We start from the raw sequence: 27,033 nt of genomic DNA, 5'->3' as shown, positions 1-27,033 counted from the left end.
ATCACCATAAAAAAAGGCCTTCTATTATGAACACTGTTTAACATTTTCTCTGATGCATTTGATTTTGAGGCTCATGCAGCTAAATGAAGACACAACAGCCATTTTTTTTTTATCCTTCAGAGAACATGGACAGTTTCTAGAAAGACAGATGCTGGCTCTGTAACCTTGACTTAAATAATTTAAAAGAAATGTTCATATAAAATTGGACAGTCCTTCCCTTGGCATCATTCCTATTTAGAGCATCTTCATCCCAATATTTGGAGTGAAGAATATGATGAAAATGGAGAGAAATAAACGGTGAGAAAGGGCGTTTCTTTATTTATTATTATTTTTGCCAGGCTCAGAGCTACAATGAGTTTAATCGGTTCTATTTGGAGGGCAGTTATTTTAATGTTATGAAGGACAATCTAATAGTTTGAATTAAATATGGTAACAAATTTTTTATAAAGACTAATGTGCGTATATGCACACACACACCTTATTGCCCCTCACTTCATCCACGCTTGCTTCTTTTTTGGGGGGGGGGGGGCTCTTTCTCCAGCATTATCTGTGGTTCCTAAAGAGTTTTCCCCCCTGGTTTATATTGACTGGAAAAAAGATCAGACGCCTGTCAGAGAAGGCTTTGATCTGAGTCTGAGCGAGGATTCGACTGTGATCCCCTCACGAGCACAAAACAGTGTCCATGCCTGTGCAAATCTCTGCCAGCTGATGGGTAGCCTCATTGCTTCTCCTTTCATCCTCTTCTTTTCTACAGTTTCTTTGCTGCGTTCTTCGCCCCCCCCCCCCCCCCCTCTTCCTCACTCTTGGTATCACCAGGTGGATTAGCGCGGTCTGTACTACACTGTTTTCATGGTTCACAATGAGGGAAAACTACAACAAAGGCATACATGGGCATTTAAATCAGCTCTCAAATACATTGAGTCTCATTCCAGGATCTCGTTTCGGAACCGTTTGTGGTAAAAATTTAATTTCAGTCATAATTAGCTCAATCTGCTTCATCTACTTGTTGAGTGTCTGAAATGTCAGCTTCTACTGCACATATGTCAAATAAAAGTCTCCCAAAGTAATTTAAAGCAGCGTGGCCCACAGGCGTCGGTCCTTGCTGAGCATTTTAAAAATGTTATTGCTCCATTTTGTAGCAGGGGAGGGATAGAATTGGAGATAACTTTATTTTCCAATGTGCGACACATTTCCTCCATCTTCTCAAGTGACTGTGCGTTTTAAATCCAACCGATTGAGTGGTGGGCATCGATGCTGGGAAACAACTCGCGTGCACATGTGATGCGCTGATGCTTGTTCACACTTTCTGTCCCATTGTAAATTAATTTGCAAGGACAAATATGAGCCACTGGGCCATCAGTGATGATGAAATTAAATATAACCATGTCAAATCATATTTGTTAAGTTATGTAATCGAGATGCTGATTTTATTGAATGCAAATAACTAATCCTTGTGTAACATGGAAAAGTCCCAGTTGGTGAATACATTACGACTATTATAGCTGCATAATACTTCAGCTTAACGTCAAGGAATAAGCACAATAGGAATAATAACTATATTCTAATTTTGGCTCCTGTAGATTCTCATTTCAGTTTTTAAAAATCAGGATTAATAGTAAAATCCTGTTCACATCCTCATAAAAAAAGGGTTATATTTTGGGGGAAACAAACCCCCCAGTTATTTTTCCTAAAGGTCAGTGTCAGACCTTGGACTGCGTGAAGATAAAACTGCCGTTGGGAAGACATTGGTAACTCTAATTAGTGGGGTGGTGACGGCTCCCCTGGGTTAGCTGGAGTGGCTGAATAGATGGTCACTCAGTCAAGGGAAACCGCCCTGGCGCTACGTAGCGGCCAGTCCCATATCGTTAAGCTCTCCCTAAAGTGTCAGACTGCTGGGACTAAACTCCTCCCCCTGCTCGCTCCGCCAAACTCTTCCGGTCGCCGGGGACGACCTTAGGCCGCGGTTGCCAATCACAAAGAGCCATGGCAGCAAGAGGTCTCCGAGAGGGAGCGTATTGATTTTCCAGTTAGAGCCTAAGTAGTGTGTGCTATAGGTCTAACGGACAGCCCAAGCAGGTATGTCATTATCAATGAGCCCAAGGAAAACCGATCTCCTCACTCTCACTCATTCATGTTGGCCTCCGTCCATTCTGACCCAGCGCGTTCCGAAATGGTCAATAAATCACTCTGCCGCACCACGACGCCAACCGGTGGAGTGGCGGGATCGGGGTCACATCCGTGTTCTTCGCTTTTTGACAGCCCCATCCTGCTTTGCGAGTAAAGTAATTAAAGCAACCCGGAAGACAAACGTTTCCTTTCGTAGGGAAAGCCCTGTTAGCGCGTCAGCTATCGCGTGCTCCTGTCTGACTCCCCCCCCCCCCCCCCCCCATGAGTTCTCAACATCCGGGGGCCAGTTTGAGCTCAGACTTCATCGCCTTTGCGGCTCAATTTAGCTCATCCAGTCTTTGGGGAAACTCGATTATTATCATCCGGCTCTTCTCGCTTCACCTCACGGCGTACATCAAGGCACTGTCCAACGTAAACACATGCGCAAACCATTACGAGTGATATAGGCCAATTAGAGGAGATAAAGGCCAGATAAAGGTTTAAAGCTTCCTCGAGTAAATTTGTGCTTCCCAATAGAGCAGTTAAGTCCTTTCACCTTCTTTACTGTCCTTTATCTCTGTCTGTCTCCCTTACATGCAATGCATATGTGCCCCACCTTTGTCTCCCCTCTGCGTCAAACCACAGCGCTGGTCTTTTAGTTACCGGTATGTAGAGATTATTTCCCTTAAGGGTTGAGGTTAGCTCCACCCCCACCCCGCTACATGTGGACTGTTTAACAGTGATGGAGACAAACTTGTTAATCTTGAGATTTTAATCTCATGACATCCAAATTTCAGGTCAAACTGTCCAGTAAATTGTCGCTTGGTTCAAGGACGTCATCCAGTGTCTGCAAAACTGTTGTTGCCTTTGAACTCAGCTGTAATTTGATCTCACTGAATCTGTAACATGCGTCTTGTTTAAATATTCTGCATAATATTTATTCCTAATCTAAAGCTTAATCCCAGTTTCAGTTCAGTTTGTCTCGACGCCAACTGTGACTCTCCAGCAAAGCAGGCTGATGGATGTCTGCGGTCGGCGGTAACCGGGTTGGACAGGCCGAGGAAAGACAATTGTGGCGTTGCCAACACCGAAAAGAGCGATTAGAGGCAGTGTCATATCGGCATTTAATGATGACTAATGGCTCCCTTCTAATTACTCTCACACCGAATCACGCTCTCTTTTAACTGATAAGCATGCTTGACCTCTCTATCCCGCTGTTTACGACCTGACGTCGGACGTTAACACAACCACGGACCGCTGTGGTCGAGAACCTCCAGACAAAGAGCTGCCTCCTCCTCTGCACCTGAGCCTATAGCCCCTCCATCATGTCCCATCTCTGGGCTTGACTGATCCAGCCCCCTCCCCCCACCCGCTCTTTCCTTTGATTGATCCCCTCTCGCCATCATTTATTCCCTTCGTCTGCCTCTGACACGCGTGTCAAAGGCAACACACGAGCCTGATGGATAGGCCTGTTTATGGATGCCACTCTGCCTGGTAGGCTACTGATATTACAATCAGCACCTGTGTACCTGCTGTTCACACAAGCCTCTGTTATTCAGCTGAGGTCAGAGAGATGCTCGAAAGCCGCTTGAGAGATCGATGCCCAGCCCCAGCATATTGTGAAATTGGAATTTGAAACGTGGTCTTGTTTTGGCAGGCAGGTCTGTTCAGCATTTCAGACGCTAAAAATAGATCCACATGTGGTAGAATTCGAGTGCATATGTGTTGTTTATCTTCATTTTATGTACTTCTTTAAGATAGGATGCCTCATAAATACAAAGTGCCTGGACTAAGACGATATTCATTACAGCTGCTCATTCCAAGCAGATGTGCTTGCTTTTGTAAGGTGCGCTGAATGCTTTGTGTAAAGACACCTCCTGTGCCAGAGAGCAGAATGTTACACAGCAAAATTCAGGTTCCTCCTCCGCCATTAGGGTTAATGACCCATCCAGTCTGGTTGAAATGGCACCTCCATTGGGACATTCAGCAGATTACCTACCCAGCCAAGACTCTCCTTTCTGGCAGACATCAGCACAATTGAGCATTTCTGGAGGGTAGCATCCATCCATTTTCTTGTAGATGAGACAACCGGAGGGGGGGGGGTTGCTGGAGCCTATCCCAGCTCGCTCTACGCGAGAGGCGGGTTACACCCCAATTGCGTCGCCACACAGAAAACGACAACCACTCACGCACACACTCGTACGCGACGGAGAATTTGGAGTAATCAGTTCACCTCCTAATTGCTCCAACCTGGATGAGGGTACCTTCTTGCTCTGAAGCGACAGTGCTAACCAACCATGCTAACACGCAATACAAAGTAAACACAGGTTAGCTTTCATACTACAAGTCTTTTTTTTTTTTACTTGTAACCAAACTAAAGTTGCAGTAACATGAATACACATTCACTATTTCCAAACCAGTCACGTAAAACTGTATCGTAAAATGAAATTGAATAGTAAAATGGCCAACCTCTCTGTAACGCAGCAATAATTAAAGTTTTGATGTTACCAGCGGATCAAATGGCACGTATAATGGGATTATATGAAAGGAGTGAATGAGTCCCCGGTAATTATCACCGACTCTGCACTTCCATGAGCTCTTCGGAGTACTTCAGCTTCTGTCAGCGTATCGTTGGCCTTTTATAGCTGGCAGGTTTCCGTTCACTCTGGGTAAACATTTCTCATTTTAAAAGCTTGGCGCTGAACTGCAGCGAGAAGGTTGTACACTAGCAGGTAAACTGAGTGTAAAATGTGGCCGTTTGACCGCCAGATATTTGGGGTAGTGTTCAGGAAAACCGAAAATGAGCTAAAAGGAGAGTGAATATTGAAGTTTCCATCGGTGCAAATAACTTACTAACACAACTTTATAAGGTGATGATATGTCAAAGTTGTTTTCGCAGCGTGTTCTGCCAAAACCGTTAATTAATTCTGTCCTAAATTATATCATGACAGATTTATTTATGCTTAAAAAAAAAGCACCGTAACAAGAAAAATAAATAGAAGTAGGTAAGGTAAGTAAATCTTGTTGTACATTTGAATTTAATTACTTGCCTCTAGAGTATTTAAAATGTCTTTGAATTTAATTCACTCTTTTACACTTGTATCTGAGAATAAATCCATCACCTTCCAATTCTCATAAGTCTCCGCTGCAGTTCCTTTTACACGAGCCCTATTCTCTCCCGTTTCTTTTCGACTGGGACAACCAACCCCTGAATTCCCCAAGAAGGGGTGCACTTTTCACCCCACACCCACTTAAGCCGGTGACAATAGCCGGATTAGAAAAGAATTTACTTCAGCGAAGCCTCGCACCAACTCAAAAAAAAAAAAAAGCCTATCCATCACTAAATGAAAAAAATGAGAGATGGAAGGAAAGCGGGGAGAATGCGATAGGAGCCGGTCAGCGACCTTAACCTGTCTGATGTTCGCCATGGCGGCTTATAGCGGATTGGGGGCATCAATAGCTTGGAGTCTAAACCAGCTCCTCCTGTGCTCCAGTGGACATTCTGACCTGTCTCCTTGATTTGCTGAATATTATAAAGTCCAAGTTTTTACTGACGAGCTTGGACGGTCAAGGAAGGCATTTCTGTGCCGTCTCGTCAGGTGACCTCGAATGCAAAACTGCTAACGTCTAGATGACGGTTTTATGTGCACAATATCCTAAGTTCTTACCTCCACGTTTATTCATAGCAGCCACCGTAACAGTCTAGCATGGCTGTTGGTGTCTTATGTGTCAGGGCCATCCTTGTAGCTCCGACATCCAAAGGCTGAATGTTTAATGAGTTCTACAGCACAGAAGACTAAAAAACGTCTCTACCAATTAACTCTAAGATCACTGCAGCGTTTCCTTAAATCCACACAAGACCTTTTTTTTTGTTCCCACTTCAAAAAAGGCTAAGCAACCAAGGGTAGAGAAGGAGAAAAGGCTAACCTGTGGGCAAACAGTGAAAAGGGCAAAAGGGATTTTAATCCTTATTAGGCTGAATTCAGACTAAGTGGCTCCAAAGATCCTTTCAAAGGGACTTGATTCAGGGAGCACAAACTGTTGCTGGGTGAAAGCCCTGCGCCTGCAGGCTTCATAACCTTACACTTGCTGCAAACCAGGCTTGTTGATTTTCCTTAACTTCTGTCACAGTCCAGCTTCTTAGTAAAGTTTATTTCTTTCTTGCATTAGGAACATGATGGGAGAACAACTGTTCCTGTCAATCATTAGGAGCATAAATGGTCTTCACAACCTTGTCTTACATTACAAACATGTATTTTGTATTTATTTAATTTTTTTATTCATTAAATGAATACTTAATTAAATACCTGAATATAATTAGGCTACTTTTCTTTCTTGTCATCTCAAAGAGACTTCCTGTTATGAGGGGTCAAAATAAATTTTTAATATTTTCTGTCCATTCCCAACAGGGATGGAATTGATGCCAGTTGTTCAAATCAAAGTCTTGTGGGGGGATTGAAGGGTCACAAGATAATTGCTGTAGTGTGAAAGTAGAGTCATGTGGCTGCTCCTTCAGGTCATGTGATTTCAGGTTTTTACAGTGAATGACTTTGCCCTTTTCTGACCACGTTCGCCACTATTCTCCAGTTACTCGCCACCCTTGACCTGATTTACAGAAGTCTTATCTTGAAACAAGAAATCTTTTCACTGAAAGTATATCAGTGCATCTCTTCCCAATAGAGGACTCTTGGTCCTTCCGTCTCCCGCCTCCTACCTTATTGTTTTTTTCCCCGGCTATCACTCAATTTCAAAAGCAAAATCTGTCTTAATTGGCTCCAGAGGGCTCGGGGAGACTTTATGTCAACGGTGATGAGGGTTGTGATTGGTCCAGAGGCACAGGCCAACCAGCAGACCCTTGTTAGTGTGTCAGGGCCCTTTGCTTGCTCGTTAGTCCGATGAACTCATTTGCTGATGGGGGTGACAAGGCCTTGTTTACTAGTGTGGAACAGAGGATGGTGGAGGGGTTAAGACGACAGAGGAGGAGGTGGACAAGAACATGTGTAAGGAATAGTCAGAGTGTATGGCACGAGTGTGTCAAAAAAAAACACACAAAAAATCCAACCCTTGTCATGTTGTGTTTGTCTGCAGTCTTTTTCGTTTGGCGCTCGCAGCTAAAGCGCCATCGGCGTCTCAGCCCGCTGGGTATTATAGATGACTTGATTCTGTGGTTAGTCAAGTGAGAAGCAGTCACAGTCGTAACGTCTCTGGTGCAGCTGCGTGCAGCGTTCGCTGTGCATTCGTGACATTTTGGAAAAAGAAAAATGTGCGTCTCGTTTACTTAGCCCGAGTCTCTGCGACTTCGCCTGCAATCCGTTGTTTTTGCGGCGTGGGTGAACGTGAAGCTGCTGCCGTCGACGGGATGGAGGTAGACAGCTTCATGGGGAATGAGAAGCAATAAGCAGCTCTACATGCTGATAAGTCCACAGGTCTTTTTTTTTTTTAATGATTTCTATCAAGTTCTCCCAATACTGCGTGTCCCCCGTCTGTTTTGATGCTGATGGATCACCTCTCTTCCGCCCGCTCATTAATTTCATCGCCTTATCTCCTGCACCACTTCATTTGACCAAAAGGTAATAATAAATCCCTCATCCATTATCCTTTAACTGAGGCAGCCATGCGGAAATACTTAATAACGGGCAACAAATTGAGCTTCAATCACCGCGTTTTCCTTCAAGGATGTTCAGCACATTAAAGCCAACGGGCTAACATCCATATGCCATTTATCAAACACGGTTTGCGTGCAATTGTGAAGCATTTCATTTTCACAAGTCGTAGAGCTAAAGCAGACACTTTGATAGTTTATGACAAATAAGAATCGACTTCATTTGGAATTGGCGGCGGTTTCTGTCGTCTTCGGCTCAAGGGTCTTATCAGCCCGAGAACACACATGCTCGGCCTGGCACCGGTGTAGAGGCAGTTGAGTGCCTCATCGATCTTGAACCGTGCCGCTGATAGTTGGTGTGTTTCTCCTGTAACTCCAAGAATCACGGCAGTTTCAATTACATTTACTGTGTCACGACGTTTCCCCGCTTGTTCCTTTATCCCTGCTCCTAAAGGAAACTGGGTTTACGATGGAGCGGGTTCAGCAGCAAGGACAGATTCCACTGTGACAGTTTGTGTGTGTGTGTGTGTGTGTGTGGTTACACACCGTGGCCACGGTCACCCGGGCCCCTCTTCATGTGTCCCTCTTCATTCTGCGGTCTTTTTGGGCATCTGACAAAGACAAATGACAGTGCTTCAGAAACGAGCAGCAGCGGCGGTGCACAAACAGGTTGAAAGAGGAGGAAGAAGAGCTGCAGAGGGAGAGACTGGGAGAAGAGGGACCTCAGACCTTGCTCCTTTGTTTTCTGTTTGGCTGCCCCCCCCCCCCCCCCCCCCCCCCCGGTAGCATTCTGAAATTGATCTCAGACGCACCAGACCTGAATCCGTGGATGGCGCTACACGTGAAATGAAACATCAATAAAATTGCAATTCATATTCAACCGATCGTGTTGACGTGTAAGCTCCTGGTCCTTGTAACGTTTCCTTCACAGAATCTCCTGCCCTCTGCCCAATCTAGGCAGTTTCATTTTTATTTTTAAAGCGGGACAACCCTTTATTTTTTTACGTTTGACGTCAGAATTCACCTGCCCAAGCTTGTAACCGTGGCGTTTTAGATCATCCGTCGCTCACAGATCATTTTAACATCCCACATAATAACTATTTCAGTTGCTGGTGAGGAAACGAGATGGTGGATGCGGCCCCGGCGAGCTTCTCCAAGCCACTAATCCACATTTAATTGAACTCCAGAGACTTTGAAGTGAGTCCGTGATGCAGGCAGCAGGTCCCATTCCTCGTAGGGACATGCAGGGAGAAACTGTCCTCAGCTGGTTTTCAAGGCCTCAGCTGGTGCACTCCGCTGTCCCTTCCTTTTAATGAGCTCCTTCGGCTCTACTCCAGGCCGAGATCTCCAGCTTGCGTTTGGGCATTTTTGATTAATAACGCACCCTCTAAACCAAACTGTGACAACCTAAAGCATCCCTCCGACCCCTCCTTCGTATCCCTGTGTGCCCCCCCCCCTGTCAGTAGACCATTTCGAAGCTAAAAGCAAAGATTGAAAAAGAAGCGTATAGTTAACGAAGCAGTGCTCAGTAGGTTAGCAGCAAATCTAAATGCCAGATTAGTAGGAGGAATCACAGGTGCGGGGCCAAACGTATGGGTCTCCGAGGCATCGTGACGATGCTGACAGCTCAGTTCATCGGGACAAACTCATATCAGCTCATTTGATATTTTTTTTCTAGCTAAGCTTTCCAATATTTTTATAGAAACATTTTTTGAGTCCTGTTCCATCGTAATGCGTATAAAGTGTCCAGTCCTAATGTTGCAGACCTGTAAAGGACAGGTGGTTGTATAGAATGGATATTTATTGTAATTTTCTGATATTCCCAGTCCCCCTACATGCTGTGATATGGATTATCTTTTAGTGGACTAAATGCTTCCTTCACTCCATCGAGCTGAAGTGCGCCCATTCTCTCGCTGAAGGAATCTCTTTTTCATTGAGGCTGATCAATATAAGACATTAATCGTGCTGTTCTTGCCGTCATCCCATCGCTGTGTGAAAAATGAACTAACCCTAACCTTCTGTGTCCTCCTCTCTCCCCTGCTCTCCTTTGCTGTTCTGTCATTTCTTCCATTCTTTTTCTTTAAATTCTGTTCCATTCCATTGTTGCGTCCACTTTAAATTCAACCCTCTTTCATTTGGGGGGGGTCTCTTTTCCTGTCCTGTCCTTCAGATTCTATCCTACACAGAAGGGCTCCATGGTAAATGGCTGTTCACAGAGATCCGCAGCATCTTTTCCAGGCGCTATCTACTGCAGAATACAGCTCTGGAAATCTTCATGGCCAACAGAAGTAAGGCCGCGCCTGACATCTATTTAACAGTAACTAATATAAAATGTGTGTTTTACAGTGCTGGTAACAATCTTATAACTATACATTTCTGTGTTCCTCTTTGCAGCGGCGATCATGTTTAACTTCCCCGATGCAGCCACGGTCAAGAAGGTGGTCCACAGCCTTCCTCGTGTCGGGGTGGGCACGAACTTTGGTCTTCCACAGACCAGGTCAGACACACCGATTAACAGAAATACAAAATTACTTAAGATTTTTTTATTGCGTCTCAGAGAAAGACGTTTCCCTTGTCCTTCTGTCCATACGTGGGTATGGGTTGTCCATAAGCCCTATAAATACTGGACAAAGTTCAGCGACAGTTGGCACACGCTTCCTCGGTGTGCATCTCATAATTTGTCCCTTCAATCATCTTTTTTTTATTTCATTTTAACCACATTTTTCCTGGCATTCAGGCTATGATCTGTTCACATCTCTTCAAAACTGATGAGCGGAACTCAGTAAAATATCATACATTCCTTGTAGTTGTGTGCATCCCATAATTGGTTGCTTATTTTTAAACTTTTAGACTCATTTGAACAAAGTCCCTCCTTTCATTGCAATCACAGGGGTTTGCACACACACACACACTCACCTCCTACACATAATTCAGGTCATTTATTTATTTCCATCAGTGCGAACCACATAGTTGCTTGTAAGCCTGCAGGGCAACCCCCCCCCCCTCTCACGTCTGCTCTGTTTCCGGGCATCGCTGAAGCCAAGCCCAACCCAACTGCTCATGTGTGCTCCAGTGTCATTTCCTGTCATAATCAAGAGAAAATAAGGTAGTTTCCCAGGAAGTCTCAATTTACAGAACATTTCATGGCAACTTTTAATTACCGGTATGTAAAACACATATTTTAATTTTGATGTAGCACATGGTGTAAAGGTGGCACCCCCCCTACATTAAAAGGTAGAGTTACCACCCTGCACACCACTGATTAGTCCGAGAGAGAGAAACAAACAAGAAAAAGAGTCCAAACTCCCACACACTCATCTGCTTGTGATAACCAGCCACATACTGACAAGAGGGGAATACAAAATACTATATTGTGTTCGTGTTGCTGTAAGAGTGGCAAAGGCTTAAGTAACGTCTACAGAAATATACCCTTTATGTTTGTTCCCCCCCCAAAAAATAAAGAAATTAAGTTCATAAAAGCAAAATATTTTCACTCCGTTTTGAGTTTCTTACTAAAAACAAAGACATGGTAAAGTGTAAATCTTTCCCTCCACATTCATGCTAATCCAGCGTGAAGCCTACAGAGCTGTGACAGTTGTCTGGGGAGATTCATGAATGTTTTGGGGAGGTAAGAGTTGAGTCAGAAAGACTTCTGGTAATGTGTTGAGAAACAGAAATGCTCCACATGGCAACAGCGAACACTGGAGGCGAGGTAATCAGTCTTCGCAAGAAAGTACATCCAATAATGAGTCAGTGTGGATACAGGAGAAGCAGACACACACACTTAAGGTGAGAGAAGGTATGTGTGTTGGGTTTTGGGATCATTAATCAAACTAGTTTGGAGGCTGGGGACACCTTGCCTCTTTGACCTGAGGACAGCTGTACAGGGCAGCACGGTGTGTACGCACGCACACACACACACACACACACACATCCGTGGAAGTGATCACATCGGATGCATGAAAAATGATTTAATGTCCAGAGGCAACTACAGTAAATAACAAACCCACAAGTCATAATACATGTAATATTTATTCCTCATTATTGGACATAATCCTCTTGCTTTTAATATTTTTATGTTACAGTCCATCTTTTTCTCCTTAAAATATTAGTATATAATTATAATGTGCTCTAATGGAGACAAAAAAAGACACAGTCCTGCAAAGAAATGAGGGAAATACACATTCCTGCTTGGTGACAATACAAGAAACTAAAGGTCTTATGTCTTGTCGTATTTAGAAATGTGTATTTTCACCTTTGAGCGGCTTAATGACTACAATCTCACATCCTGACAGTGATTAATTCCATAATTTTCTTTTGTTTTAATTGGATTGGGGGTCATTTGTTTTTGTCCCACTGCATACATCATCTCTGGGCTGTGTGTGTGTGTGTATGTGTGTGTGTGTGCATGCACGCGCACACATGTGTTCAGTAAACTGGGCTGAATAATTTTTTTCTGCTTGAAAATGTTTCTTAATGAGAGAAGTTGTACGTTCAGTCAATCTTTTCCTACAAAGACATTTTGTACTACTGAAGTGGAGTCGGTCTTTACAGCGTTCTCTCTCTAAATGTTAACTCTGTCTTCCCGGCTTTCTTTTTTGCAGACGTATCTCTCTCGCCACACCAAAGCAGCTGTTCAAGGCGTCCACCATGACTCAACGGTGGCAGCGGCGAGAGATTTCCAACTTTGAGTACCTCATCTTTCTCAACACGATCTCTGGTGAGGACGTCGCAATGCGACCTGCGTGATGTCACAGAAAACGGTGCCTGCTGATGTTGGTCCGTGCTTTTGTTTAATCTTTCTCATTCTCCTTTCTCTCCTCCTTTTCCGTGGGACAGGTCGGACCTTTAACGACCTAAACCAGTACCCGGTGTTCCCGTGGGTTATTACCAACTATGACTCGGAGGAACTAGACCTCACTCTGCCGAGCAACTTCCGAGATCTGTCCAAAGTAAGACCCTCAGATCCCGCTCTTCTGCTTTTAACTTGCCATTCATTTCTAGATCCAAACGGAAGGAGGGCTGTCGAGAAATAATATTTTAGAAGTGTGATCTTGGCCGGTTAAAAGTTACTGCAGAGTTTAGAAGTACAAAAGTACGTGTTTTATTTTCAGTTGCTCCTTTGCTGTTCCTTGGTTTACTGCAACTTTTGCAAATACAGGAAATCCAGTAATCCTGTGATGAACATCTGTGATTAGTTGTTAACTGGTGCTAACCTGAGCAAAGACCTGCCCCCACAGCAGCTGATTTAAAACGCCCATTCTCTCTGCGCGACTCCCATTTTCTGGTTTAGCTGTCATATTGACCATGAATCAAAGTTAATAATTGAATTCTTTCAAGTCTGACCTTCCGCAACACCCCAGGAAGTGAAGTAATACTCCCTGGTAGCTCCAGGCATCAAGTGATTGTGCTGGAAACACTGAAACCTGCCCTAAGATGCTCCAGAGCACATAAATACTCTCGCTTTCACGGCTAAAACTGCTTAAAAGATCCTCCCCCACGTTGTAAGTAGGCATGCCGTTATTTGCTTTCTTGAACTCTACCTTTTCCACACGCACACGCACACACTCGCACTCACGCACACGCAGAACAAAAACCTAATCCTTTGCTAGCCGGCTCCCCTCGTACAGGCTGAACATCACTTGTGTGTAATGTTCTCCAGCGGTGGGAGGACAGAGGATTAGGGTTGGAGTGAAATGATGGAGTGACTGTCTGGATGCTGGAACCAAAACGACTGAATAAATTAGCCCCAGAAATAAAAGACCATTCGTTAATGGACGACGGATACCGTGGAGCGAGTGCATTTCAGAGCACATTTGTTTAGCTCCTGGGAGCATCCCACGTTCGTGCCAGAGCGATAGTAGAGGAGGGGAGGGCTCATGTTGTACATCCAGGCGGAAACCAGGAATAGCATTGCCTCTGTGGTGTTGGGTGAGTTACTGGCTTGATGAGGTAGGAAAATAGGATCCAGGAAGTTCAGTTTGTGTAATGCATCCGTGATTTAGGAGGTTTTGTGCCAAACGGTGCTTTATTAGACTGCAAGAGGAGATTTTACAACGTGAGATTTCTCACTGCAGAACACATTTTATTGTTGGTCTCAACAAATACGAGTTAAACTGTAGAATGAAGACATTCGTGCTCTAAAGTAACTCGGAAGGAATGTGTGGAAACAAACAAAAACCTCTGCTCTTCATGATCCAACGCAACAGTAGCCCTGCTGGGGTGTCTGCTTTACACTGTTCTGTCACACAGACCCAAACACATCGTCCCATAGCCCCCCCCCCCCACTCCTGCCTTCTCTTCCCTTCCGATGCGTCTCTGTCCTGCTATTTGATCTCTCCCGGCGTAGATTTCCCAACTGAAGCTGTATAATTTCTCTTGTTCATCTGGCATCATGTCGCCCAGTAGGCCCAAATGTGACGTGAAATGTTCCTGCCCTACACACACACACACACACACTAATATACAGCCCACCTTCAGTTTCCTAGCTCGTGACAACCTCCCTCGCCTCTCCTTCGGAGGAAAGCACTTAAGAGGAGGAGTACGACACCATCCGTGGCCCTTTAGCTTCTGTTTCCATCGGATCAGAACCGCAGCAGGGACGGTCTCTGTTAACATCTGTTTTATTCATGCTGTCGACACACGTGTGACATCAGTGCTTCTCCAGTGGACCATAGCAGATCCGGAGTGTCTGGGAATTATTTGTGCTCTGTTTATTTTCAGTTGAATATTTTCTGACTCATTTTGCTGCGTCTCCATCGCCGTCATTCCCCACCTCCTGCTTTGTTTCCCCTGCCTCCATTTGTTTCTGTCTCTCTCACCATCCACATCTCTCTACCCCCCCCCCCCCTCCCCTCCCCTCCTTTATGTCACAATGGTGGCTTTTTCATATAGAAGCGGGCCATGTGAGCAGCCTCCAGTGACATTGAGGAACCAAATTGCCATGAATGCGTGTCACACACTGTCATCATCCCCACCACAACAGAGACCACACAGAATTTATGTCCCCCCCCCCACCCCACTGCCCGAGCCATTCTGACCCCAGGGACTTTCTTATCATAAACTCTAACCTCAGTCTGACATCAAGCGCCGACCCCAGAGATAACACTCTAGTCACGATAAGCACACACGAGAACGGATTGCATGTGTTGTGACTCCTGGTTTGATTCCTGCGCCCCAGCTCTGCACGCTGTTCGCCGTTTCCACAAGAAGATGCACTTGTCCTTTGTATATTTGCTCACTGGGGTCGTGTTATTTTCATACATTCATGGTCCGTCTTGTTGTTGGTTCAGCGAAACCCGACAACTCGCAGAACTACGTTTACGTAGCAACAGGAACGGTGAGGATTTATTGAGCATTCCCGGTACCTTTGTGCTATCACCTTCTACTCTCGGCCACATCAGCTAATGGTGTATTGATTTCACCATATGTTTATCCCCTAAGGCGCTCCACACTATTTTCGCTGTTTAAATAGGACGGTGTACGTAAACAATCCTTTCAAAAGGCTCTTTTGCTTTATGACTCAACGTGAAGCTTAAATCATGACTTTGCCATTGGACTTCATCGCCGGTGACCTATTATTGTTTTAAAAGTGAAGCAGCAGGATAATGTCCTTGTAAATAGTGCTCAGGAAGACCTTGGTGGTTCCGTGAGGTGTTTTTCTTCTGGCATATTTAAAATGTTTTCAACCTGAGCATAATTTGGCTGGCAAAAGAGTTAATTAAAATTCAATATGGGCGACACTTATGTGTTTTGAGATATATAATTTCTTTTTTTTTATATCTAAATAGTGGGATGAGAGTTGCTCTAATAATCCAATCCAAGATTAACCCTGCGATGTTTACCTCTCCAGAGTACCAACGCATTATTTGTTCTCTATCATCCCCTCTCGTCTAATTAAAACTGCGAGATCGGTTCATTTGTTTGGGCCCTCATCAGAGCGCTTTTTGTTACTGCGACATATTGGGCCAATCTGCGTTGGACCAGTAGCAGCCGCTCCATCAGGCAGGTGCTCCGTGCGTGATGTACGGCGCCGGCGCCGCCACTGCTCTGTTGGAGCTACTGTAAGCTGGGACCGTTATCCCCACAGTAATTTACAGCAGTAAACAATGTCGGGCTCGTGCAAACCAACAGCCCCCGCATGCACTCGCACACAATTCTCCCTCCCTTTCCGTCACTGTGGCACTTTCAGTCTTTTTTTTATTTTATATGCCTCCGCTTCCTTTTCTTTTTTTAATGAGCTGACTGTTATTAGGGCTATAAATCAGACCAATGGGCTTGATGTATAATTCACTCTGTGTACTCACCCCCCCCACAGCCCTCCCCAGTGGCCCTGAGGAAGCCCACAGTGTGTCTGTCACCACGGTGCTGCACGGCGTGGCGAAGCCCAACACGCTCAAGAATTCTATTATTCTGTAAAAAAAAATATGCACAAGCTAAACTGAAAAACAAATCGCGTCTGCACAGATCCTGCATGAATCACATAAATACACGTGCACACAATCACGCCCTGCAAAACAGTAGACATGGAATAGATGTCTGGCTGTGACAGGCACCCTATGATATGAAAGCGATCCAATTGATCCACGCCCCACATGCTTCTCCTCTTCAAAAGGCCATCATGTCATTACTATTGATCTGACGTGTACGTTGGAGTGTGTATGTGAGGTCGAGAGATGATGATGGTGGGGAAGGGTTGAGGGAATGAGGCTCAGCCAGCAGAAGGGTAATAAAATGGGAACCAGCCTAAAAGTGATTTCTATAAATGAGTATTTAAATAATAGCTGAGCACCATGGGATTATTGTTTTTGTAGAGCGATGCAAAATTAATGCAAAGCAAACATTTTTTTTTTGGGAGACTACAAGCAGGACCGGTGACCAGTGTATTATTTACATATTAATAAAAGTAGAAAATTAAAGGAGCCCGCGGCCTCGCCTTTTTATATTCCACGTAGGCGCTCTTTCATTGGAACACATTAGTTTTCTCTGACAGACTACAGCTGCAGGGGCTCTTTTCGCAGCCTCTAAAATCACTCTGTGGGAAAGGATTGATTCTTGTGCGAAAGGAAACATCATCTAATATTCATTTGAGATTGCACAGAGGTTACCAGCTTCATTGGCCTTGCAGCCGCTACGCTGCGAAGACTGGTCCCTGAATGTGCTCGCAATAAAAACCAGTAATGTCTCCCTGCTCTCCTTCGTTATCACTGGGAAGGTGCGGCTTATTTTTCTCACTTTTCACCTCATCTAAAAACATGTTGTCTTTTCAACCTTCTCCCACAGCCCATCGGTGCTCTGAATCCCAAGAGAGCAGCATTCTTTTCGGACAGATACGAGTCCTGGGAGGACGATCAGGTGCCGAAATTCCACTATGGCACCCACTATTCCACCTCCAGCTTTACCCTGATGTGGCTGCTGCGCATTGTAAGTGCAAAAAAGACAACTGCGTTATTATTGATTTGCATTAAACCCACAGAAAACAAGTCTGGCATTAAAAAAAATGAGGAAAGGTGTACATATTTGGAGCTGTATCAGGTTTGTGCATTGGAAGGGCTCCTTTTTTGGTGCCTTTGTTGAATGGATGTCATCAATCTTTCCATACTGCACCCGTGGGAGAGGGAGGTTACTAAGTTTCTCCAATGTGCAGTTTTCCCCAGTTATTGTCCCAGTAGCTCACTGTCTCAGCGACTCCCAGTAGAGTTACCTCATTGATCCCGCCACATCATTAGTGGGCTTACTCTAAAGCCACATTACCAGAAGCCCTCACTTAAAGATCAAACCTAGCATCAGAGAGTAACAAAAAAAAAAAAGACTGTTGGCGCAATAAATGGGAACACAATATTGTGTGTTTATTTGTGAGCTTTTATGGGCCGCTTAATCCTCCTCTGTTGTTCAAAGTACATGATGAGATGCAATGTGGTTAAAAGTCACTTTTTAAAGGCTGATGTAATTTCAGGCTGAATTGAATTAGCTATCCACAGTAGCTGTGTTGGCCCAGCGTATTGTGCCACTCGGGGGGGCCATTGCATCAGCGAGACAGCTATTGATCTCTCCTAACAAGATCATGCATGATTAGAAATGCATCAGTATTGGATTCAGTAGCTCACTGGGATTATCATTTCACTCGTTTGTTTTCGGATTTGGGTTTCTAGGAGGGAAAATAGTATCTCTTGTCTTAAATCTGTTGATTTATTGCGTTGAACTGCGAGCAGAAAGACAGACATGCGCTACATGTTGTTAATGTAATCAAACTGCCGCTGCCTATTAGAGATTTAGACCTTTTTTATTTTTTTGTCCTCGTCAACAGGAACCCTTCACCACGTTTTTCCTCAACTTCCAAGGAGGAAAGTTTGACCATGCTGACCGCACCTTCTCTTCAGTGTCCCGGGCCTGGAGGAACTGCCAGAGAGACACGTCTGATGTTAAGGTAGTGATGTGCGCCCACACATGACGTGTGTTACAACATTTCAAAATGGTCGACTTGTTAGGTTGGAAGATGAATGGGATAATGAACTGGAAACTGCAGGAGAATAAGACTCCATCCAGCATCCGTACAGACAAAAGGTTTTAAAGCGAATTGCCAGCTCGCTACCGATCATTGTCCCGATGCAATGAAAGCTTCCTGGTCTTCTGATCAAAGCGTTGGACTAATCCTCATCAGTCTCAGCCGTCGATCTAAGATTCCGCCGGCCATTACCTGGGACTTGAATCCCTTCCCATTGGGCCCCCAAACTGCTGGGGGTTTGGGTCTGCGTTGCAGCAACACGGGTCATTCTCATACTGAGGGCCCGCGAACTCCCCGTGCACACTTTAACTGCTCTCTTAAAACATTTACAACTACAGTCAGACATTATATGTCAAAGCTGAGTTTTGCTTGGTCTCCTGGCATTGATTCACTAGATAGGGGGGGGGGCAGTGGTGGTGTTAGTGGTTTTGACGCTTGATTTCCATTTACCACCCCACCCCCCTCAAATCCCAGTGATAAAACATATGGATTGTGTTACTTCGGAGCTGGCCAGTGCTTGATTGCGAGAGCCCAACGAGAGCCCTCATTTGCTCCGTCAGTCGAGGCCTGTCATGGTGGATCAAACTGTGAGCGCTCAACCTCAGATCAAAACAAAAAGGGAAATGTGCACCACATCACTTTGTTTCCTTGTTCAGTGTGAAGTGTTAGCCTTTTTTTTATTTTTGAATAAAAGCGACTTTATCCACTTGGATGGACATATTCATGTTCTTGGCAAAAGAGGAATTAGCGAGGAGATGTATCAATTTAGTATGCTAAGTACACCATTTAGCTTTTGGATTGGAACCATTGAGAGCCAACCAGAGGGCAAAAAGCCCCATCTTTTTCTTACCCCTCAGGTAAAGAAGGGGTGATAATAGGTTACAACACGCAGATTCAATGTGTCTCTAGCCTTGGTGACGCTAGCATGACCTCCGGTCCCCAATCCCCTGACCCCTAGCTTAAGCCCAAAGGCGTCGGAGGGGGGGGGAGAGAAAGCAGAGTAGCGGGGTTAGGTGTTGCAAAAGTGGAAGTGTAGCAGAGGACGCCAGGGGCCAGAGCCCCTTCCAGTGACCCATGACAGGACAGGATTGGGGATCAGAGGGGCTGGCCTCTGACCACGCTGGAGCAAAGGGGCCACTGCACATAATGGGCCATGCAAGGCAGGCTTGAGTGTTCGGCGAGCGAAGCCCTGAAGGTTTTGTTGGAGTTTACGTGTGTGTGCGTGTGTGTGTGCGTGGCCATCGCCTTCAGCCAAATTTACAGCAGGCTACAGCCAGTGAACCTGGGTTAGCTGGAGGGCTCATTAAGAGGTCGACCTCTAGTTTTAGGTCAGGTCTTGTGGAGTGAAGAGATTTCAGAAGTGCTGTGTTGTTCTAAACCTGTGTGTTTGCTTGCTCATCACCCCGTTGATAAGAGGTGGGGAAATTGTGCTGCTTATATTATTATTTGTGTATGTTTGGTGTATTTCTTAGAGATCCTGTTGCACATGACCAGCTTGTTAAAAATCACTCCAAAACAACCCATCTAATCCTGGTGCTGGAGTTTTTCACCATGTTGTTAATGGTTTGTTTGACCACACAAACTTGGTCGACGACTGTCAGGGCTACCAATAAATTCCCAAAACAAATGCTGGAGTTTGGCTAATCCCCCAAAAATTCTAGGTATTGGTATTAAGGTTTTATTATGCTTACAGTTGTAAAGTGGAGAAACCTTAGCCTGGAACGTGGAACGCAGCCATGCTTTGGTTTTAAATGTCATACTCAGACATTATCGTATCAATTTTTTTGCAAAATGTTTACAGGACAATATAGATCTCTCACTCTGCTCATTTTACTGTTTACACGAAGCAGCCAAGAGTTGAGGGACATTTTTATTCCACCCTCTTGTTTCGCTATCAGTGAGTCACACCAGCACATATGTAGTTTACGTGCTCCGTCATAATTCTGTTCTCACTATCTGCCAATTTGAAAAGAAAAAAAAAACCTTTTGAGAGCCAAATAAAATCATTGTGGTCAGGAAAGTAGACAAAGTACATTTGAATGCCAAGCGACTTCAGAGTGCGTCTTCTATAGTGGCTGTCGAGGACATGCCAGGAGGAAGACGCTATTTAGAAGGTGCAACAGACGTGTTTTCTGAAGCTGATATATACTGGGGTGTTTTTTTGCTTTACTATTTTTGGCTCGTCATCAACTCCATCTTAATACCCTTGGACGCATTGAGATGCCATTTATGTCTCTCCAAATCTGACAGCTTTATTGGTGTTGTTCAGCCAGCGCTCTGACCTTTCAGGAACCGTCCACGGCTCCTCCAATCTTCGTATTTACAGCCGGTGGTGATTCACGTGTGTAATTGTGATTGTGTTTCTGTGCTCTGCCCACGCAGGAGCTGATCCCCGAGTTCTATTACCTTCCTGAGATGTTCATCAACGCCAACACTTACAACCTGGGGGTGATGGAGGACGGCACCGTCGTCTCTGATGTGGAGCTTCCACCCTGGGCGAAGAGCCCAGAGGAGTTTGTCCGCATCAATCGCCTGGTGAGGAAGTTGCATTCATGCACGCTGTTGTTGTTGTTGTTGTTGGACAGTAGAACCAGATGCAGATCCTTGGGCGCTGTAGTAATGGGTGCTGATGAGGCTGGGTGTGCTCTGTGACCTGTGCGCTCTGGTGGTGAGGCCCGCTAACCAGCCCGCTGATATGACCAGACCCTTATCATTAATCACACGCTTCCCACTCGTTGGCTGTCAGCGTGGTCTAGGCCAAGTTGGGTGTATCAGGGGAGGCCTGTATTGGCGGCGTGCTGTTTCGCTGTATTTTTCAGAGCTTGCAGATGTTTAGTTAATGGAATTAATTGCCAATAACAGCGATTATAATATATAATAGATATCGACTGCAGCTCTGTGGGGCTCTCTCATAAAAATCTTTATAAAAAGGTGCAATTTACAGCATTGTAACTCAATAATGACGTAATAAATGTGCAACCTTTGGATGTATTATCCAAACTAAAGGCTAGCATGAAAGAAACCAACTTGTTAGCGTCTGAGTGTGCCGTGTGCTCCTATAAGCACAAACCGATTTTTCATTCTATGAAGGCGTCGGTCTCGTTTACCGCTGCTCCCTCAATTTCCTGCCGTCCTTTCCTTTGTGTCCAATTTAGCGCTGCAGAGGCAATTTGGACTCGCCGTGTACGCTACACAATCGTGCACCGCCGCCTGCCTAGTTACTGCTATGAGGCTGATAGAATTTCAGTCTGTGGTTGTGCAAATTGAGATTTTAGTCCAGCAGGCTGCAGTCTTTGCTCCACGCACCACAGCTAGTGTTAGATTAGGAAGGTTTCTGTCCAATCAGATCGCTCCACGTGTGCAATATGTTCAAAAATGATGGTGTGAGTATCGGTGGATTTCCGTGCAGCTTGAAAAGTGGCGTTTGCGATTGAGGTTTTGATCAGCTGCTTCTCAACTGTCGGAAAAGCATGATCATTCTACCGCTTTCAGTAGACCCAGCTCTGTGAAACAAACAGGAACAGAGATAAGCTGGAGGACAGGCGTGGAAAAATCAAGGAAGGGCCGGGAATGAGGCGCAGGGAGGAAGATGTGGGTGGACAGGTCTCCGGTCGTGACGAATAGCTGGCATTAAAGGGTGTCAGCTGGCGACTGTGGTACTGCGGGGCGAGAGATGAGCATGGCAGAGAAGAGAGACGAAGAGTGAAAGAGTTAATGGGCTGTTTGGCTCTCTTTAGCTTGTCGGCTGCTAATGGCCTCACAGCACAAAGATAGACAGCAGGAGAGAACGCACACACACACACGCCGGCTGTCTCCACATTGGTTATGAGCCCTAGATGATTAACAGCTAATTAGGGCCCAATCTGGAAAGGCCATTAAAATCCTCTCTCAGTAAAAGATTGTGCTGCTATGCAAAACGGCAGCTTTTTTTCCCTTCTTGTTGTTGTTGTTGTTATGAATGAGAGCTGTGTGGTTGGCAATAAAACAAAATCCAGCAGAAGACATAAAGATTTCATCAAACTGTAAGCGGAGTTGTTTCGCTCTGATGGCTTAAGTGCTGCAGTTTGTCACTCATGTGTGGTCAAAAGTTTGATTGTTGTTCACTGCAACGCCTGACGTCTCATTCAAAGCCTTGGGTTTGACGTGTTGAGGGAACGGCTGCTTCCTGAATAGCATGTGCCGTGCACGCACCTTCATCAGAGCGAAGTGTCCACACTTGCTCTCGTAACGCTTGCTCTTTTTTCCACGACCCATCGCGCACGCACGCACTAGACGCTGGGATTGTGAGGCAGCATGCCATACAGATCAGGGGATGCTTGTTCGTCTTAACAGAAGGTCGATGGCGAGGTTAAGAACTTGATCCCCCCCGCCCCCCTCCTCCCAGATAACTACATGTGTCTGGGCACTGTCAGTCTCTCTGACATTCCGCTATATATGACCGCATCTCACTTCCCAGGTCTGCTAACCATTATTGCGATAGCAGGTGATCGTGTGTGTGTGTGTGTATGCTTGTTAAACCTGATGTTTATATTTGTGTACATATCGCCGTTCGCCTGCGCTGTCTTGCTTCCAGTTGTCATCGGAGCTGCTGATATGGTAAAGCCCCGACCGCCACCATCCTGGTTTGTCCAGAGACGACTGACAACGAAGGCTTCCTGTTTCTGTTCAACGAAAGGCGGGGCTCAGGCGTCTTCTAAGCCGTCTGAACTCTACTGAGCCCGTTTCCCTGCTCCATAGTTCACGTTTGGTTCCTTTCAGTCATCTGTGCTGCTGCAGTGTTGCTGACAGACCTGCAAACCACACACACACACCAGAGAGATGGCCAGCACACCCCCCCCCCCTATAAAGCATCTGCTCACTCAAAGCACTGACGGAAACGTCAGCTGAAACTGCCCTCACAAGAACGAGGGAGACACTTTCCTCTTGCTGAATGGGGGGGGGGGGGGGGGGGGGGGTCTGTTGAGTGATGGGTCTGAAGTTGATTCTGAGAGAGTCGACCACATGTGGTTAACTCTGTGGATGTGCAGAACACGTCTCTGCTCCACGGGCGATACTCTGAGGGTGCGTTCTCACTGCGCGGTTTGCTCCCTTTAAAATGGACCAGAGTTCCTTTTCTCTGTTAGATTTTGTACAAGATTTTGCAAAAAGGATATCAGTGGATGTTGATGGAATCGAGGAGATAGGAAGAAAAATCCATTCAAATCAAATTTGATGTTTATGGTTGTTTATTCAATCAGATAAATGTTTAAAGCTATTTTTAAAGCCACTTGTCTGCAAACTGTATCCTGATTGCTCACACTTTATTGGAGTTTCTGCTGAGCACTATAATTTCAGCAGTGGCCGCATCTTTATCATCCCTCCGTTACAAAAATGGAGACGTTCCTCTGACATTAAGGCATCTGACAAAACCGCGTTTGCAGCACTGACCTCTGAGACTAATGCAGCATTCAAGACGGGCGCTCTCCCTGGTCCCTCTGCCCCACAGAGGGGCTAGAAGGGATTCTGAAATCCAAATGTAATGCTGTATTTAAGGTTCTTTTTGACATTGAATGTTCACAATGTTCAGCAAACAAAACAGATGCAGACATCTTTGGGACGTAGCTGTGTGTTCTCGGGTTCTTCTCGGTCCCCCCTGAACTTGACTTTGAACTGCGATGGCGATTGTTTTCTTCGCGCCTCAGACTCAACAGCTGTTAATGTGGTCACCCCTCAGTAATCCGGCCTGCTGCGATTAACGGCTACATGGCTGCTCGGTGCTAACAGACGCATGTCAAATCAGTATGAGCCAAATGACCTTTGCCCCCAAAACCGTACATACTCGCACTATCAGAACCTTTGAAAGCCCTTTTCTGAAGTTTGTCAGTTTGATGTGCCGACAGCGCTTCGCACTCAGAAAAGCCGTGTCATCATGGCAGACCACGTCCATCACCGGTTTATGATCAAGAGAGTGTAATGGGTGATGTTTACAATCTGATGTGATCATTTCCAAACGTGAGTAATGCTCCAAACATTTTAACATAATCGTGTCATTATGCAGAATTTACCCAGCGACTGTGTGAGTTAAATCTGAGTCGAGGTGGGTCTCGAAGACGAGGCCTTAGACTCGGACCACCAGCCGCACCAAAGCCTCTGTCACACGGAGATCATTTAAAAGCGCAGTGCCCTTCCTTTATTGCCCTTCCACTGAGCGATGTAAAGGCACATAAGGTTGGTGCATCGCTCGGATGTACACAACGACGTTCCCACCGGCCTCCGCTTCTCATACTCGGAGGATCCCCGTGATGGTTCGAGGTAAACGTCTGCAAACCTCCAAGATGTGCGTTTGTACTCAATGAATGACTGATTGAGTGAAAATCTCAACGTTGTCTCGTCCAGTTTGGCCTTCGTGTAAGAGAGCACAGTTTAGCGTGTTAGCCTAGCACTAATCCATTCCCCCCGATGTCTCCACTGAAGGCCTTGTTGTCGGATGGGAACGAGCACATGGGGCAGAGGGGGTCCTGTCTGGCTAATGTCAGCCGGCGCTCACTGCTGTGGTATTGTCATACATAAGGGCAGACATGTTTACTGTGTGCTCGGTGTTTTACGAGCTGTCCCCTCCCCCTTTTCACTGTCCTCCCCCTCCTCTTATTCATCTTCCTCTTCAGTGACGTAATGGAGGAGGCCGATGAGAGCCTGAGAAAAGGGATGATGTACTGCTGCTGACATCCTCACTCACTAATGTTGTCCTTCTCCCTTTACCTGCACTCCTCCACACTCTCACTTTGGTTCTGCCAAAGTCTGAGAATCTTTTCTCTTTTTTTTTTACATAGTATTAGTGCATTTTCAGGCTCCTTTGCTCCAGCACTTTGTCTCTTTTTAGCCACCCCCACCTCCTGGACATCTGTTTCATCATATTTGTACTATTTAAACCTTTGGTTGTCGAGCATATTGGGTTAAAAAAAAAAAAATCTTTAAAAAATTATGTTTTTGCAAGCAGATATGGAAAAGCGCAACTGCAAGAGGATGCAAGCTTTTTTGACGGGGTTGAATGTTCAAATTTGTGTTATCTGTTTTCAGTCTTATAGGTAATTTTTTTTGTGTGGCTTTTTTCTTAATTGCTAGAGATCAGTTTCATGTAATTTTCTTTTTAACCGATTATCATTAGCTACATATAAAACTACGCGTAAACACGGTGAAAGGGTGAAAGCTCTTGGTAACCTACAAGACGGCATCATCAAATATTTGCTTTTGAGGACCAATAGCCGAGAACCGTTCCACCAAACCCAAGAAAAAAACGCTGCCTGGAGAAATTGATGCCATCAAAAGACACACACAGAAAACGCACACTAACAGGCTGCAGCCCCACATAACTCCACACGTTAACAACCTGGGCTTGAAGGCTAACTACACTCACGCTGATCAGTCGAGTCATTCGTCCTAATCATCTCCGCTCTGTTGAGAGGCCTGCGCACCTCAGACAGGCAGAGGGACGTCCTGCCAGCTCTGTAATCATCAGAGACGACAATACTTCTCTGCAGCTATCCAAATATTCTATCTCTGAGCCCCCGCTCAGCGCTCCTGCGTTTAATCAGCTCCGACTGTTGACTTAGCTTCTCCTTTGCTGGATGTAGCACTGGTGATGTATTTGCAAGCTTGTTAGCCTTTCTTTATGGAGGTGGACAGATGGTTGAATTCTCCGCAGGTGCTTGTTAGCTGTTGTTCCTCTTGTGCTGGAGAGACAGTTGTGAAATAGCCATTTTCTCATTATTTTCACCAAGGAGGTCACGTTTCTGTCGGCGTCAGTTTCAAAAATTGTGCAAAGGGATTTTGATTGCATTTCTTTTTTTAGGCGGTTTTTTTCTTTCTTTTGTGCTGACTGAAACGTCAAAGGTGACAAAGATTCAAAACCCAGTGAGCTTCATCCTGGAAGAAAAATGAATGAAATATACTTTTTCTTTAATAACTATCAAATGAAATATTATGCTATAATGTGCAGATTCTAGGGGAAGGTTTTTGTGGTTAAATATATATATATTTTTTGTCGGTGTCTGACATGGAGTGGAAGTTGAACCGCGTTTTGTGGGGGGGTCTGTTGTCTCGGAGTGGTTTTTCCAGTCAGATTATTTTTCAGAAATATTTAAGTACACGAAGCAATAAACTCCCTGTACTACATCATATTATGGGGGATTAACCAAAAAGACAAGCATTATGGCCATCTGAGATGGAGTCAGCATCCTGTACTTCATCCATTCATGTCTCAATTAGTGTTGTTTACTGCGTTGTCTGGACCTATTACTGCACTTCTGCCGTCTGCACGCCGCTGCTCGTCTGACTCGGCCCACGATGACATGTTTGTTTTGGGTAGATACTTTGCCAATCACGGCTCATTCTGCTTCTTTTCTCCACATAACATGATACTCTCGCTTTTCAAGTGGGTGAGGGATAATAAGAGCGATGGAAGGAGTGAGTGGGTAAGAGTCAGGCTTAGAGTTTCGGGTTCCACTTGCTAGCGAGTGCCTCAGCTGACCCGTAGCCAGAACTCTCACAGTTGTGACCTGTCTAATTACTGGAGCAGGAAGGAGGGGGGGGGGGGGGGGGCAGAAGTAAAACACACACCCCAACTGTGTTTCTCTGTGTGTGAATACGAGCATAAAGGAAATGATTTGTAAGATGCGTGTCTTTTCCAAGGCTCCTATTCCTTACGTCACACTTTTTTCTTATCACCCTTTTCCCCATCAGTGCTGTGGGTGGCAAGGTGGGAGGGGGGCTGCTTTCTGGTTGGCAACAGGCTTCCTTCGCCTGCATCCAAATGACAATGGGCTTCTCATTTACAGCAAGCTAA

General features: G+C 45.3%; 1 protein-coding gene across 1 annotated transcript in view; it reads left to right on the top strand.

Moving 5' to 3' along the window:
• lrba (LPS-responsive vesicle trafficking, beach and anchor containing) overlaps window positions 1-27,033 on the top strand; it is a 125,498-nt gene that overhangs the window by 76,695 nt on the left and 21,770 nt on the right. The window contains exons 42-48 of the mRNA XM_068751051.1: window positions 9,879-9,996; window positions 10,103-10,205; window positions 12,313-12,428; window positions 12,548-12,660; window positions 16,991-17,131; window positions 18,015-18,134; window positions 20,595-20,747. Coding sequence (XP_068607152.1) covers window positions 9,879-9,996; window positions 10,103-10,205; window positions 12,313-12,428; window positions 12,548-12,660; window positions 16,991-17,131; window positions 18,015-18,134; window positions 20,595-20,747 — 864 coding nt within the window. The remainder of the gene's footprint in view (window positions 1-9,878; window positions 9,997-10,102; window positions 10,206-12,312; window positions 12,429-12,547; window positions 12,661-16,990; window positions 17,132-18,014; window positions 18,135-20,594; window positions 20,748-27,033) is intronic.

The sequence above is a fragment of the Brachionichthys hirsutus genome, chromosome 17 (assembly GCF_040956055.1).
Source record: "Brachionichthys hirsutus isolate HB-005 chromosome 17, CSIRO-AGI_Bhir_v1, whole genome shotgun sequence".
In the NCBI taxonomy this organism is placed as follows: domain Eukaryota; kingdom Metazoa; phylum Chordata; class Actinopteri; order Lophiiformes; family Brachionichthyidae; genus Brachionichthys; species Brachionichthys hirsutus.
The sequence above is the reverse complement of the archived record's forward strand: the minus strand, read 5'-3'. Positions and strand labels throughout refer to the sequence as shown.